Source organism: Mandrillus leucophaeus, unplaced genomic scaffold (assembly GCF_000951045.1).
Source record: "Mandrillus leucophaeus isolate KB7577 unplaced genomic scaffold, Mleu.le_1.0 Scaffold442, whole genome shotgun sequence".
In the NCBI taxonomy this organism is placed as follows: domain Eukaryota; kingdom Metazoa; phylum Chordata; class Mammalia; order Primates; family Cercopithecidae; genus Mandrillus; species Mandrillus leucophaeus.
In genome coordinates this window covers 1,303,870-1,320,855 of record NW_012104721.1, presented here as the reverse complement: position 1 = coordinate 1,320,855, position 16,986 = coordinate 1,303,870, and the positions used below count along the sequence as shown (strand labels likewise).

The following is a 16,986-nucleotide window of genomic DNA, read 5'->3' as shown; positions in this document are numbered from 1 at the left end:
AAAAAAAAAAAAAAAGACTCAATTTGGGCAAGTTGCTTCACCTCCCTGAGCTTCCTCATCCATGAAATGGATATAATCATGCCCCAGCAGTGGTGTTGCCATGAAGACTGAATGAAGCGAGATGGGGGAGGGTGTCAGGTGGTGCTGAGCACAGTACTCACCACTGCCATCTCCTCCCAGTTCCGCTCCTTCCTCCAAGTCTCTTAATAAGGAAGGATGTAGTTTGCTTTTGAGCCACCCTCTTAGCTTCCCCCATTCCTTCCCTCTTGTTGAGTAGAAAGGACATCTCCATGCCTGGCTGGCCTAACACCTCCACCTATGGATTCTCTCCCTTCCACCATCGTAAGGGCCTTCACTTCTTCTCCTCCTCCCTTATCCCCTGTTCCCTCCTGTTTCTGAAATTTCTCCCTTCTTCCATATCTTTCTGGTGAATTAGCCCAGTTACACCAACCTGAAAGCAAAACAAATGTGGATCAAACAACCCTTGTACCCTGTGGCCCCTTTAGCTGCTGCCACCTCTCCCTAACTCATCGGAGCTAAACTTCCTGAAGGAGCCACGTGGCTCAGGGTCTCACCTCTCATCTGCCCCCAACCCAGTCTACTCTAAGATCAAACAGTGGCTCTCCGGGCCTCCCCACTCCTGGTCCCAAGTCCCGCAGGCATTGCCCTCTCACAAGGCTGGCCTGCAGCCTTTGCAGGTCAGCTACTTGCCTGCTGGAGATGCCCCTTCCTCTGCCTTGAGGATACCCCCTCCTTGGGTTGCTCCCCTGACTTTCTGCCCACTCCTTCCCTGCTCCTCCAAGGGCTACTCCCTTCCTTTTGCTGCCTTAAGATGTTGGGGTTCTGGGGGCTTGGTTGTAGGCCCCATCTTCCCCCTTCTCTGGTCTCCCGCGATACTCTGAAGGCTGAGGGCTCAGGTATGAATTCCCTGTCTGCATGTCGTTTCTGGGGGGCATTCAGAGACCCAGTAGCCTCTGGGCATTGCAGCAACCTGAGAGTCTTGCCAACAGCTCCACATCATCTTATCTAAAAGAATGATTGGCCATCATCTCTTCCTCTGTTCCAAGCACCACTTCACTCCTGCTCAGCCTAAAGACCCACCCTACCCATCCAAGGATCCGTGGTGTGAACCTGGTGTCAGCCTAGCCCTGGCTCTTTCCTGCCGCTGGCTGCCCCAGGGAGTCACCTTGTTCCTCTGCTGCTCTCCAGCCACCCATTCCTCTCTAGGACTATTCCCTTCCCTATTGCTTGCTCAAATGGAGGCAAACTCCTCTGCCCCACCCTGACCGTTCATTCTTCCCATGGCAGCCACAGTGTTCTAAAACGCACATCTGATGGGGTCTCACCACTGTTGAACACTTCCCTAGGCTTCTGTCACCCGCAGGAAGAAGCCCTGGCCCCTCAGCAAGGCTCACAGTCTAGCCCCTACTCCCCATGTGGCCGCCTCCTCACCCTACTTCTCACCCAGCCCAAGCTGCACTCACCTAGCCCACTGTGCCCTTCTTTGGCCTTGTGGTGTTCTTCCCAGCCTCCTGGCTTTTGCCCTTGGGGGCCTTTCTCCTGCATATGCCCCCTCTTCTTTGCTAACTTTCCTCCTACCCTTCAGGACCCCCAAACCCCCACTCTGATACTGATCCCCACAAGGGTCTCCTGCTGTGCCTGGGAGCTTCCCCTACCTTTCTCTGTGCCCACCCTCTCCATGTGCTGCTGTTTCCTTATCTGCTTTCTCCACTAGACCACGGGCTCTTTAAAGACCCCCAGGCTTAGCTCCGTGTCTGGCACACCGATGATGCTTTCGTAAGTATTGTTTAAATAAATTACTGAATGTGTGAATGCCATGTTCCGTACACTCCTCTCTCCTAGTACACAAAGATATGTAAGACAGCTTTGGGGTGTGCATTTACTGTAGCTTTAATTTGTTAAGAAAGGAAAGTGGTGGGTGATGCTAGGGTTATGGAGGAATCAAGGCTGAAAGTGTGGGCTCTGGAGCCAAGATCCCGGGGCTCAAATCCAAGCTCTGTTTCTTGCTGAGGATGTGAGTTTGGGCAAGTTACTTCGCCTCTCTACACCTCAGGTTCGCTGTCTTTGAAATGGTGATGATAACTGTGCTCATCTCAAGAACTGTGGGGGAGGGTTAGATGCATTCATGCTTGAAAAGCCATTGAAGGTAGGTATCATTATTCCCATTTTACAGATGAGGAAGCTGAGACTCAGAGAGGTGATGCCGCTTCCCCGAGGTGGAGCAGCTGGTAAGGAGAGGGCTGGGATTTGAGCAGCTTCTGGGTGGAAAGCTCCAGATATACTACTCTACTATGGCCTGAAAAGGGTGCTTCGTGAAGAATCTGCTGTAGGGCCTGGCACATAGTAGGTACACACTAAATATTACTCATGTAAACGGATCCCTCTGCAGAGACCCATCTAGGCTTCAGCATTTCCCGCTCCCTTAACAGTGTCGGGGGAGGTCTGTCTCTGGGTCCTTTTTGGCCAGGGTGTTGGCAGCAAACTCTTCCTTATTCAGACCTTTCTTCTGTCCCAGCATTTCATGGGGGAGGGTCATTAAGAAAGCTTTTTCCCAGGAAGAGCTGTGCCTTCTCCAAGTCTCCGGAGTTGAGTGCCCCAGCCCCCATCCTCTCAAAGGCTGCCCTTGTGGGTTTCAAAACAACCCCACTGCCCTATAGGCTGAGAACCTGGCCCCCGAGCCCCCTTTCCTTTAGAAACCAAAGGTCCATTCCTAGTTAAAGTCAGCGTTGGTAAAACCTGAGGAAAATAGTTTGAGGATGTTTTCAAACAGTGTCTGGTAAAACAAAAGAGCAATTCATCCTCCGTAGCTTTTAGTAATCTGCTTCCCATTCTGGGAATTAGATTGTTCAATTAAGCGAGAGGGTGCCGGAGCAGGCTGCATGACTCAAAAGTTTGCAGCATCCACATTGTGGAAGAGAGGGGATCTGAGCCAGCTTGTGCCTGGCGGGCCTGCCCCGCTTTCTCCCTCTGTCCCCATGCGGGTTCCAGTTTTCAGGTCCCAGGTTCAGAAAACAACTACTTCAACAAGAAGGCACGTGTGTGTGTGCGTGTATGTGTGTGTGTGTGTGTACATGCATGTGTGCATGTGCATACGCGTGCATACACCCCGGCTCAGTAGGGACCTCGTGTGTTCCTCTAGTGACAAGCTCAGCATCTCGAGTGGGCTGGTGCAGAGTACACCTGGGCTGTTTCTGTCAGCAGCAGCCCTGATTCCTTCCAGCTCTGGGTTGTCCCTTGTAGTTCACCAGCTGATGGGCATTGGGGATGCTTTGGGTGGCCGTGTGTAAGGCAGGGTAAGCCCACACAGCTCTTAATCTGGGCAAAGGAGAGCCAGTAGGTACCTGAAATTCCTGCAGCATTTTGGGAGCCAGTGTGTTTCTCTGGGGAGAAAGTCCATCCCTTCGGTAACTTCCCAAGGGATCCATGACTTCCTCCCTCAAACCCCTCTCCTCCTCCCTCCAAAAAAAATAAGTTTAAAAATGATTCGGGTGGCATTTGGAGATCACTCCTTCATTACCAAAAACTCTACTTCTGTAGTGCTCAAGCCTTACTGTGTATGAGAACTCCTAGGGGAAATCACAAAGTGTAGCTCCCTGGGAGCCACTTTGCAAAGGTTGGGACCCAGTGGGTCTGTGGGGGTGCAGAAAGTTTTGTGTTTCTGGCAAACCTTTGGGATCAGGGATCATGCCCAGGGATCATGCTCGGGAACATGCTACTCTGTTATACTCATAGATTCTCTTAAAGGCCTCATTTAATAAGGCCTGTAGTTTTAAAATGAATTAAAGCCAGAGACTGCTAAGACATAAGAAGCAAATAAAATAACAATTGTTATTATAATTAAATGGCTGCCTCCTTTCCTTCATAAATAACTGGGACCTTTTTTTGGTCCACCTTATTCTAGTAGAGAGCAAGGGCCATATGATGCTTATCTTTTTTATCCTAGGGTCTGACATAGTGCCTGGCACCTAGTAGGTGCTCAGTAAATGTGTATTGTATTTCAGTGGATGTTCCCACTTCTCCTGGCTAAGGGTATGAAAGCTGATTTCCTTTTGAGTAAATCTATGACTGCACACAGTCTGATTTTGTTTGGGGGCCTGCCTGATTTCTCTGGCGGGGCTGGGGCTGGAGGGAGCCTGTAGACCAGTGCTAATTGGTGTCATTGAGTAATTAATGCAGAATCAGGCCCTGAGCGGATTCCCAGGGAGACAGACACTGAGGGTGGCTTTCATGCTTGGTGGGATGGGAGCTCCTTTCTCAAAGGACGTTCCCAGAGTGCCGAGGCGACTGGCTTGGTCTGGTGGGGGTTGGTTTGGCAGCCGGAATGGGATTCGTGGAGCAAGCTTGGAGAGGGGGTTTGTGTTGGTGCCATAGTTCTGCACAATATGGAGCGTGGCGAGTTTGACTTTAAAGGAACACAAACCCCAGGCATGGGCTCTGAGAGCCAGGCCTGCGTCAACTCTGAAGAATTGATGGGTTCTGAGGGAAGTGAGCCTGGTGGCATTAGCTTAGCTCACCCAGAGTCCTCCCTGTCCTGTGGCCTGGGCCCTCTGGGAAGCCTCTACACTTTGGCATGATCGTCAAGGCTCCCCCTGGTACCACCTCTGCTTACCTTTCCTGCTGTTTCCTTCTGATCCCTGCACCCCAGCTTGCTGTTCCCAAAGCACACCATCCTCTACTTCTGGTCATGCCGTTCCTTCCACCTAAAACCATCTCCACTTCCTTCTTCTTCTGACCAAATTCCACTTACCTTTCACAATTTGGCTCACATATCACTTCTTTCAGGAAGCTCTCCCTGACCCGCTGTAGCAGTCAGGATATGTTGGGTTATGCTGCAGTAACAAATGTCCCCAAAGAGCTCAGCAGCTTCAAGCAACAAAGTTATTTCCTGCCCAGACTATATCTCTGACACAGTAGCAGGTGGTCACTCAGGAACTCAGGTTTTTCAAGGCTCTGTCTTGACACATGCTTCTGTAATGACAGCAGAGTTAGGGAGAAGAGATGATGGAGAACCATACCCCCAGTCTCTGGAAGCTTCTATCTGAAATGGCACGTGTTTTATTGTTGGTCAAACAATGGTCAAAGCAAGTCCTATGGCCCCCCTCAAGTTTGTCAGGGCAGGATGTAGGGGCTCCCTTCAGGGAGGAATATAGGATATTTATGGCTGGTAATATGATCTCCTGGGAACCCCAAGGTAGGCTGGATGCATCCTCCATCGGAGCCCTTTCCATGCTGTTCTTGTACTACATTTGTAGACTTGCCTGTCTTTTTCCCCAGAGAGTGAATCCATGATCCAAGGTCCAGAGGGCTGCGTCTTGTTCCTCTCGGAGGCCCCATGTCCTCCCCAGAGGAGACATTTGGCCCATGGTGGACGTGGGTGAATGAGCACATGGGCCAATCCCTGCTCCTCTGCAGCACTAGCTTTGCTGAAGATGGGCCAGCCCCAGCCCCAGCCCCAGCCCCAGTGACTCTCCACCCTACCTTCTGCAGGCGCCGGGTCTTGGCCATCTCCGATGGGATCGAGCACATCGGGAACCTTCGCTGGGAGCTGGCCTTGTGTCTCCTGGCAGCCTGGACCATCTGTTACTTCTGTATCTGGAAGGGGACCAAGTCTACAGGAAAGGTAAGAGGTCAATCTTCAAGCAGCTAATCGTGGCAGGGGAAGGCATGAGCTCACAGATGACCCAGAGAATAATGGGGAGTTCATGTTGCAGAGGCTAGCACTTAAGTTGGGAGGCGGGAGGAACACTGGACCAGAGTGACCACCCTCAGCACTTATTGGCTGCCCACGTTAGGACAGTTCAATTTTACCTTCTGAGCCTCAGTTTGCGCGTCTATGAAATAATAAAGCCTTGCCCTGTCTGTCTTATTGAGTTGAGAGTTATACAAGGTAAGAGGGTTAAAGTGCTTTGAAAATTGGGAAATGCTGAACTACTACAAGGATTCTTTGGTAATGAAGACAGGGGTTCTAGGTGTGCATGAGGGCAGGTGCTGCTGGCTGCCTCCACTGACAGACCCCAAGATCTCAGGGGTGTATTCCTCCCTCACCTGGAGTCTGGAGGAAAGAGAAACTGCTTCATCTTGCAGCCTTGCTGTGTCACCTGCACCATGCAGTCTCCCGGGTTGCTGCCTCACCAGGGAAGAGAAACTGGAGGAGGCTAGCTTTTAACTGCCATGGTCTGGGAGTTACACGTGGCTCTTCCACTCACAGGCTGTTGGCCAGAACGTGAGACACGGTGTCACCTACCTGAGACATGGTGTCACCTACTGCACAGGGGCTGGGAAGCAGAGGGGACCATGGGGACATTTGGGGAGTGAAAATGCTGTGCACTGCAAGGATCAGTACAGAGGTTAGAAACTTGCAGCCAAATCCAACTCACTTCTGTGTTTACTTTAAAAAGGCGGGGAGGGGAAGAATTCGTTGACAACATTTAAAAATCAGGATATTTCATGTGGAAAAAAAAAAATCTGATTCTGGCATCCCTTGGAAAGTAAGATTTGGCAACCCTGGACTTGCCTGCCCACACAGCAGCATGTGTTTGAACTGAGCAGCTGCCACCTCCTTCCAGGGAGCTCTGGTTGGCCACAGTCCCCACCATTCCCTATCGCCCCCAATCCTGTGGCTGAGTGTCGATGCCAATGGTTTCCTCATTTTGCTATTCATTTTTTTCTTACAAAAAAGGGGGAAATGAAGCATCTCTTATGCCTGGGTTGCACTGACCACATCCCTCCTTGCCTGCCTCCTTCCCATAGGCCATTGCTCATAAACTCTAAGTTCTTGGCTGGGGCTGCTGCTGGAGATAAAACCTCCAGGGAAACAGGAACTTAACAATTCTGGGCCCTTTTCCAAAAGATGTTCCCCTCAGCTCCCACAGTGGTGGGTAGGATGAAGAAGAAACTGCTAGAATGTTTGAGGTGGGCGGATCTGCAGGAAGGAAGCCAAGGTGTTCCGTGCTACGGGCTATCTGGAAGCTGAGGGTGCACTTAAAACAGTCACACAGATGCAGAGGGACCGCAGAAAGTAGAGCAGAGATTCTCATGTCCCTGCAGCCAAGGTGATTTTGCTTATATTTGCTTTTTGTAGTTTGTATCATGAAGAAAATAGGATTTTTCTTTTTCCAACTATAAAACTGTGTCATTATTGATCTACTTCTTCAGACTCCACACACGGTCTCCCATCGTCTTCCTTGCTGCCTCTTCCAGGAAAAAAGCTGGAGGGTATAGGAGTAAGGATTCAAACCCCAGGTCTGTCACCCTCTAGTCGTGACCTTGGGCATGTCGCTCCACTTCTCTGAGCCTCAGTTTCCTCTTCTGTAAGATGTGATTGATAAGTGAGCTTACCACCACATGAGGTGGTTGTGAGGATGAAATGCAAGGAGAGTTGAGTATGGCCCGTGCTCAACAGAGAGAGTAACTAATAGTAAATGCTGACTAAGTGGCAATCTTTAAAAATCTCATTATAAAGATAATTCAAGTCGTTGTTTCTGAGTATTTACTATACACTTAGCATTATTCAGCAGGTTTCTAAAGATGAATAAAACACAGCCTCTACCCTACCCAGACAATATATGAAAGTGCTTCATGAACCGTGAAGAGAAGGGAGGAGGTATCATGGTTGGTATTATTACTAATTCTGCTATGGTTACCACCTCTTGGGAGTTGACACAGAGGCCTGTGGCGCTTGGCGGGATGGCGGCTGTGTGTGGGTGCAGGAAAGGTTGCCTGCACGAGGCTTGTGTATAGACATGGTTGGACTGTTCCAGGACCTCATATGGCCTTGAGCTGCAGGCCCCAGACTGTGGGCTGCAGCAGTGCGGTTTCGCTTAGCCAGCAGGAGAAGACTTAGTCCGGTAGTGGGGCCCTTCGCTGCTGACTGGGCAATTAAGTCTGAGCGCTGGAGAATTCTAATGCAAAGAACTGAGTTCGACGAAGGGCCAACAGCTAGGATCTCAGAGATTTCACAAGAGGCTTATGGGGAAGGCAAGGGAGTGAACACTTATCCACTGCTTTCCACTCCCTGACATCTTGCAAGAGCTACAGATCCTCACAGCCTGGCGAGCTGCTGCCTCTACCTTACCAGTGGAGAACCTGGGGCTAAGGGAGAGCGGGCAGCCTGGCCATCGTTGCATAGTGACCCTGCTTCAACACTGACCCCAGGCAACTCCCTCCTTGCCTCCCCCTGGACTCTCAATTAAGATGTAGAACATTGTGTTGTTTTGAGTGGTATCTTTTCACACATCTTCCCTGAACGTCGTTTTTCTCATCTCTGGTAGGAGTGGTAGTGATGGCAGCATGATAATTATCAGTAGTAATGGTTAATATTTATGAGTGCTTCCTTTGTGCTTCTCATGCCTACTGCATTTAGGCTTTGAACAGCCCCGTGAGATGGGGGCTGTCGTTATCCCCATTTTACAGATGAGGAAACTGAGGCATGGAGGGATCAATAATTTGCTCAAGGATCCTCCAGTAGGAAGCAGAAGACTGGGATTAACTTCCAGCACTGGGGACCATGCAGTCCATGTCCTGGATATACTGTCATACCTGTCATCTGTGATGGGAGGACTATGGTGATTTTCTTATGGACTGGTTATGAAGAGGTATTTAATGAGATAGCACATAGTAGGTGCTCAAGGATTATTGGCTGCAGCTCTTTCTAAATGGTGCTTTTAAGGGAAATGCTGAAACCAGATGAGCCAAGTAAGTATTTTCCTGAAGACTGGGTTTCTCCTCCAAGTGTCCTGTGGCCAAGGCCAGCATTAGTATCCTGGATGAGATGCAGTTTGCTGGAGCTGTAAGAATCCTTAGAAATGGTTTGGTTCACCTCTGCCCTTATTTTATGGATGAAGAAACTGAGGCTCAGAGAGTGGAAGGGCTTGCCTGAGGTCACACAGTGAATAAGTATCGGGCCAGGAGTGACAGCCTGGTCCCCAGTTTCCCAGCTTGTTATGAATGATGAGGTTCTGTGGGGGCACATCTGGCAGTTTAGAGAAACCCCGAGTCCGTGAATTGATAGGTAGGCTTTTCAGGGGAGGATCTGGCACTTTTGTTCCTGTTTACGACTTGCTTCACTTTGGAGACGAGCCCAGCACCCAAAGGTTTTTTTGTGTTCTGTACAAAAACAGCTAAAAATAAAACATGGGGTCATTTGAAACTTCCCAAGTGGGCAGAGGTCACCCCTGCCCCTGGCCTGTGGGAACCTAGCCAGACCCTTTTTCACGAGGCTGTTCGAATAGGAAGAAACCCATCTCCCAGCTATTGTCCAGCTGCGACTAGCTTTGTGTTCCCTCTTCATCTCTTCCCTGAAGTTCCAGCTTGCTGCCCATACTCAAGCCTCAGCACAAATTTCCATTTATAATAAATGTTCGTTAATTCAAGAAAAAGTCCCCAGACCCCACCTATCTCCAAGGGATGTTAAAACAATATCCCCAACTTTAAGTCAATTCAGTGAGCATTTCACCTGCTCAGGGAGGCAGACACTGTAGACCTGGCCTTTCAGCAGGTGGTTCTGTAAGTGAGGATTTGGGATCAGGTCATGAATAAGTTGATCTGAAATGGGGCTCTAACAACACCAGAGGTGAAGTCCTAGAAGCACTGGTGTTAGCGTCTCCCTGCCGGGACAACATCCACACATGTTCTTCTCCACAAACCCCCTTGGGTACCTCCCAGTATGCCTCACAATCTTTTGACATTAGGCATGTGGGATTTCCCCCAACCTCGGGGTCCGATGAGCAATCTGTTCGCTCAGAAGCAGTTTTTTTAGTTCTTGCTCTAGACACTACTGGAAATTTCAGAAATCTCCTATTTAAAAAAAGCCTTTCTCAATTGTGTGTTAAGTCCTGCGAAAACATAGGATTCTAAAGTGCTTGCTTTCTTCAGGAGAAAATTTCCAGACTGTTTGTATCTTCTGGATGATGCAAAGTTTCAGTTTGGATAATTGGAGTGGGGATAATTGAAATTAAGTGACCAGAAAGTGGAGACGTCTTTGTGATTTTCCTATGTCTTTGTTTTTTTCATCAATTGAATCCATCTTGCCCATTCCTGTCACCAGCTCCTTCTCCTGGTCTCCTGGGTCTGAAACCACTCAGGCATGTTGGATACCTCTCATCCAATTATTGACCAAGTCTATTTTTGTTTAAAAAGAAAAACACCAAAAACATCCTGTCCTCTCCATTTTTGTTTCCCACCCACACATTCAAGAAACATTGAACCTTCAGTAGTTCCCTAGTACCTCCAGAATGAAAATTGCCCTTAGAATTTCCCATTTGCACAAACATTGCAGACATGCAGAATGATAACAACTGAAATGCTTTATATTCTATGAAACAACAATTTCACATAAATTCAGAATTGTAAACTCTATCTTAGGCCAAAGCATGCACAGCAATATTAATGTTTTGTGATATTTTTCTAGTATCTCTGTGCATATTTGTTGAAGCCAAAAAAAAAAAAAAAAAACCTTTTCATTACTGTGTGTCCTTCTCTTGTGGTTTTGGTAAGCTTTAATCTAATCCAGGGATTGGCCAACTATGGTTTTAGGGCCAAATCCAGTCTGCTGCCTGCTTTTGTAAATAAAGTTTTAATGGAACACAGCCACATCCATTCACCCACATATTATCCCTGGATGTTTTTGTGTTTCTACGGAGGCAGCGTGGAGTAATTGCCGTAGTGTGGCCCATAAAACCTAATATATCTGTGACCCGGCCCTTTATAAAAAAAATTTATGGACTGATGGTCTAATTTATTAAAATAATTTATGCAAACAAATTCTCACTTAACAAGAAGCTAATATGTAAATTGCTATCACCCAAAGTGTGAGCTATTTCAAATATTAAAAAGCAACATGATGGTTTTCAGTGGAGAGCTTTTCTAAAGGATCCTTAAAAATTTCACTCCAGCCTTCCAGCCCCAAATGGGATATTTCCCATGTCCACATGTTCACTTGCTAGAGAGGTTGCTCATTCACTCGCTTATTCATTCACTCACCCAGCAAGTGTTTACTGTGTACCTGCTACACCAGGCACCAGGCTGGGGATTCTTTTCAACGGCCAGTGAACCAGACCATGGGGCTTACCATGGGGTAGAGAGATGGAAGATAAACCAGCAACATAAGTACAGTGAGAGGGAGCATGGGGCTGGGAGAGGGAAGCATGAGGGCAGGTGTCCTCCTCAGAGAGGTCAGGGATGGCCTCTGTCTGTGATGAGAAGGATGGGACGGGGCCAGTGAGTGGCACATGTGAAGTCTCAAGTGGGAAGGACCTGGTGAACTTGTGAGGCAAAGCAAAGTCAGTGATTGAGAAAGATGGTGGCATGAGATCAGAAGGGAAGCGGTGGGGGTCAGGCATTGCTGAATTTTTTCTAAGTGCATTGGAGAACCACTGCAGGTGTTCCAAAAGGGATAGCACAGTCTCTTTTCATCCCTGCAAGCTGGCTCTGGCTGCTTGTTGTGAATGGACTGGTGGGGAGTGGTGGGGCTGTGGCAGGGTGTGGCCCTGTTAGCATAGGACCAGGGAGGAGGTGGCAGGAGAATGCAGAGAGGTGGTCAGATCAGAGACACCTCTCGGGGTTTCATCCTTGTTCTTCAGGGCCTGGTTCCATATAAGATTTTGAGACCTTGCTGTCCTTTGCCTTTTGAACAGACGTGGCTGACCCAACCTTTGGCCCAGACACTGCCCTTGCAGACAGCCACCTCCACCTAGCAGACAGTCGAGTGTCCCCCGACTCTGCCCCTACACCCTCCCCAGCTGGCTCCTGTTCCTTGCTCTCCCTACTGCCTGGTTCCTTCTTCTGTCCTTCTCTTGGTGGATGATTTATGGATTTTTCCCCCTCATTTCCTGGTCTCCAAGAGCAGTGGCTGGGAGGGGAGGGTGCTGCAGAAACAATTCTGGTCCCTTCCCCGCCTCCTCCTATTGCCACTTTAAAGGAAGCAGGATTAACTGGGATTTTAAGAAGAATCATGCCTTTTCACTGCTTTGGGGCTCTGTTTTTATTCTTTTCAAAGCTCTAGGACACCAAGGCAAGGAAAAAAAACCACACACACACATAGACAGACAGACACACTCACACAGAAACAGCTGCAAAGAGCCTTGAATTGATTTTTTTCTTTCCCTTCCTTCATTCACCCACAAGTAGAGGAATTGGAGGTGGCACAGGACTCTTAAGCAGATCGTGTCGTCTGGAGGATGGTCATTGCAAGGCCGAGGCCTGAGTGGCGCCTTCTTCCCTCCAGGCCCTGCTCCAAAGCCTTAACTCATTCAGTGCTCACAACAACCCTATGCAGAAGGTGTGAGGATCGTCCCCATTTCACAGATGAGAAAACAAAGGTGCATGGTGCGTAAGCCTTAAGATCACAATGGGGGGATGCTGTCAGAGCCCATCATGGCTTACCATGGGGTAAGCCAGCAGGTCTTGGATCTGCAGATGGAGGCATTTCTCAGAGGGGCTGCAGGAGGCTCCTCCCCTCCCTTACTGCCACCAAGGTGGGCTGGAGCACCAGCGGGGAGAGCCATCAGGAGCCCCACACAGAAAATTTATTCTACAGGAGCACCCTATTAAGTGTCTAATGGCTCAATGAGGCATAAAGCAGGAGTAGAGGGGGGCTGGGGAAATAAAAGGAAGGGATGTGTGAAAGAGCAGAGGACAGGCCCAGGAAAGGAACTGGGCAGCGCTGTCTCTGGGCCCTCAAGTGGCCTTTGTTGCAGTCTCAAGCGAGAGGAGAGCTGCCTTGGTGGCAGGACTCTCCCAGGGGCCAGGACTGATGTCTGCATTCAGAGAGGAAACTAGAGCGTTCATGAGATGCATGCAGAACGCCTGGGCGGCCAAACAGGAGAGCCCCTGCCCCGGGGCCCTGAACCCGAGGACACCGAAGCTGCCATACCGTTGGGAGCACTTCTCACACCACTGTGGTTTGGGGAGAGCGGTAGATTGTGACATTAAGTCAAAAGAGTTCAGCATCTTGATTCAGCCCTTTCTCTGGCCTTGAATGACAGGGCTTCACCTTTAGCAGGAACCCTGGCAGCAAGGAAGCTTGGAAAGGAGGGAAGTTTTGCGACTTGGTAATACCGTCTTTATTAAAGCACAAAGGCCCCCCAAAGTCCCAGTGATTGCTGGGTGGGAGGAGGTCCTGTGGCTGGCGGCCTGGAGAAGGCCAGAAGTCCCAGTGGCAGGGGCGGGCAGTGATGCTGCAGTTAACCCTTACCGAGCCCCTCCTGGCACCTGGTGCCTGTGCAGTCCTGTCCCTGTGCACATGGGTCTCCCTGGGAAACAGGAAGCCACCCTCCTGTTTGGCAGGCACCAAATATTCAAAGTGGCTTTGCTCTCAGTGCAGGATGAGGCACAGTGCTTTGGAAAACTAAGCCAGAAACGAGTGGGGAATTTGTTTTGTGTTTACTGAATATTAGCTCTGTGCTAGGTGCTATGGAGAATGGTAAAAGAATGATTAGCTCTCAAGAATTGGGGAAATAAGAGAAGATGAGGCACAGATGGTGGGGGGAGTGGAACGAGCAGGAGCTGGGAGTCGGGAGCCCTGCCCCACCACTTGCCAACTGTGTGAGTTAGTGTGGGCCAACCAGGGCTGTTTCACCTCTCTGGGCCTCAGTTTCCCCTTCTGTCAGGGTTAAAGCATGACGCATGCAGTGACAGTGGAGTGTTGTTACTTGTGAAAGAATGAGCCCAGGCTGGGATGATTGAGTCAGGTGAGCCTGGCAGCCAAGGTGGGCTGCAGTGAAGAAAGATACCCTGGGGCCAGCATGTCTGGGCAGCTCCAGGCAGGGGGACCTGTGAGCCTCCTTGGACAGATGTGGCAGGAACAGTGATGAGCTAAAGCTCAAAGGGGCATTTGAGGTAGCAGGGAGAGATAACACAAGCTTGAGACTGGATGGCTAAGCCGCAGCTGGCATGTTGCAAGGGCACCCCCACTTGCTGTTGCCTGCGGGCAATGACCCACTCGCCCCAGTGCAGTCAGGATTGATGTGGAGCTGGGTCCCCCTCCAGAGCACCTGCCAAGGCCACCCCTCCCCTCCATCCCTCTGCCACCTGTGTCAGTTGGCGTCCAACCAGAGAAGCAGAACCAGTAGGAGATACAGAGGAAGAGCTCGAGTGGAGGAATTAGTAACTGTGGGGGCAGGCCATCGGGAGGGGTAGGCTGGGACTCTCCACGCAGCTGAAGCTGCTGTTCACAGGCAGAACTTCTTCCTCATTGGGGAAGTCTCCACTCTGCTCTGTAGGCCTTTCCTCTGAGTGACTGAGCCTACCCCGGTTATCCCACATAATCTCCTGGATGTAAAGTCACCTGACCGTGGATGTGAATCACATCTATGAAATACCTTCACGGCAACACCTTGATTCATGTTGGATGGATGACTGGGAACCATAGCCTTAGCCACCTTGCACATGGCAGAGCCAGCACAGTACCTTCATGCAGGCATGCCCTGTCTCACACCTGGATGGTAGCACCAGTGGGCCACCCTACTGTATACCCTGCCGGGGTCCTGGCTTTCTTGTGTACCATGGCCAGACGCAGCTTCCTTCCATATGGCTTTCATTGTGTAGCTCTCCCCTCAGAACCTGGCAGTAACTCCCCGTCACCTATGGCACTGACACTGATTTTCAGAAATTGTCCAAACAATACTTTTAACAAGCTATTTCTAAGCAAAATAATAGTCTCACTCATGTCTCTAATCCCAACACTTTGGGAGGCTGAAGCAGGCAGATCACCTGAGGTTAGGAGTTCAAGACCAGTCTGGCCAACATGGCGAAACCCCATCTCTACTAAAAATACAAAAAATTAGCCAGGTGTGATGCTGCATGCCTGTAATCCCAGCTACTCGGGAGGCTGAGGCAGGAGAACCACTTGAACCTAGGAGGCGGAGGTTGTGGTGAGCCGAGATCGCACCACAGCACTCCAGCCTAGGCAACAAGAGCGAAACTCCATCTCAAAAAAAAAAAAAAAAAAAAAGAAAAGAAAAAAAAAGAAAGAATAGTTCCCTCCAATCCCACCACTATACATTCTCTCCTTGTTTGTGTGTTGCCTTCTAATCCTTAGTATGTGTAATCAGAGCTAACACTGCGGGAGGCTTGGCCACAGGCAGGCGTTGTGCTAAGCACCATGCAGCATCTTCTCTGTTAATTTTCCCAGCAGCCTCCCAGGATCTCATGCTGTTATCCCCCTCCTGCCTTTTATAAGGCAGAGAGAGGCTGAGGAAGCCACTCGAGGTCTCAGAGACAGTACGTAATAGAGCCAAGATGCAGATGCACATCTGTCTGATTTGAGTCCTTGCCTTAATATCACTCCTGAGCCCAGCATTCAACGTCCTTCTCTGTTTCAGTCCAGTCTCCCTACCTCCTGTAGTGTAGACTTAGTATATTTATAACTTTTCTGTATGTTTATACACACATTTGACCCATTATAAAATAAGCTCCCAAAGGACAGACTGCCTGGTGCTGAACCAGGTGCCTAAATAAAAAATGGTGAATAGGTGAGTAGATGGATGGGTGCGTGAGTAGATGTGTGGATGGGTGCGTAGATGGATGGGTGAACGGGTGGGTAAGTAGATGGATGGGTGGGTGAGTAGATGGATGGGTGGGTGGGTGAGTGAGTAGGCGGGTAGGTAGATACGTGAGGAATGGGGAGATGGGTAGGGGTGCAGTGAATAGCTATGTGGATGGATAGACAGAGGGCTAATCAGCAAATTCAGTCCTCTAACTTTACTAATGAGGCTGTGATATGCTTGAGAACACACAAGTGACAATTAGCTAAGTAAAATATCTCCCGTTGATACAAGCACCCTGTGGAGTAGATACTAATCACCCCATTTTGCAGATGTGAAAAACTGAGGCTCTAAAGGTTTAAGTAATGGGCTGAAGTCAATTTTTAGTGGCAGAACTATGATAATGAATCCAGAGCAACTTTCTGCCTCTAGAACACTGCACAGACCTAGATTCTCCATCCCTCACTTCTTCATCTCTTTTGTTTCTGCCACACCCTGCTGTCTTCTGCTCCTGCAGGAAGCCTTCCCTGACTTCTCCTACCCTCATCCTTCTTGGCCATCTCCTCACTCCTGCCATAGCTCTTAGCAGCAGCAGCATCCAGCTGAGCATCCCTAAGTTTGCCTCTTGTGTCTCTGTCAAGCTTGTGGGTCCAGGGAGATTTCTTACTCCATGAGACAAATATTTACTAAGCCTGTCCTGTGTACCATGTCCTGTGCCAGACACTGCAGATACCAACTCTAAACAAGATTACAGGCTGGAGTGCGAGTCAGACTAGTAAACAGACAGTTAAAAAATCTCCCTGTGGTAAAGATAAATATGACCCTGGGGAGCCAGTGGTGTTAAGCTGAGGTATGAAATGTGGATAGTTGTTAATTTCCCAGAAGCAGGAGAAGTAGGGGATTCTAGGGAAAAGAAACCATGTGTACAATGACCAGAAAGCTTACCTCCTTCCCTTTTCCCTCTTTCCTCTCTTCGGTTTTCCTTCCTCTGCCTATGTTGATTGGGAACCCATTGCATGCCAGGGACTCTAAGAGCATGTATTTTTTTATTCCTAGTGTGAGCCACATGGGATGTGCTATGAGTGGTCACTTGTTGATTGATTCCATCAGCCAGCAAGTCTGTGATGCCTGTCATGTGCTAGCACCCATTTGATTGATTGGAGTGAAAATGCTAGCATTTCCTGGCAGTCACTCAACCAATTGCTCTTCTCCCTCACCCCCAGCGGAGGCTAAGGGAAGAGCAGAGGGAAAACTTGTCTTGGGGAAAAGGAGTGACAATCGAGAAAGGATTGATAGAAATTGTGTGTGATTCTGAGAGTGCAGCTCTAGGTGCGAGACCCTTGTCTGATAACCAGGAGCAAATGGAGGGAGACTGCAGGTTGAGAAGGAAGCAGGGAAATGATGGGAAGAGAGAGTCCCGAAAGCAGTGGAGTCAGACAGACCCAGGTCCTTCCTGCTGAGCTGAGGCACATCATTTGCAGAG

At 49.4% G+C, this 16,986-nt stretch overlaps 1 protein-coding gene across 1 annotated transcript in view; it reads left to right on the top strand.

Moving 5' to 3' along the window:
- Nucleotides 1-16,986, top strand: part of SLC6A11 (solute carrier family 6 (neurotransmitter transporter), member 11) — a gene marked incomplete at its 5' end in the record, with an annotated part of 123,462 nt that overhangs the window by 24,388 nt on the left and 82,088 nt on the right. The window contains one exon of the mRNA XM_011994147.1: nucleotides 5,509-5,641. Within this exon, the coding sequence (XP_011849537.1) occupies nucleotides 5,509-5,641 (133 nt within the window). The remainder of the gene's footprint in view (nucleotides 1-5,508; nucleotides 5,642-16,986) is intronic.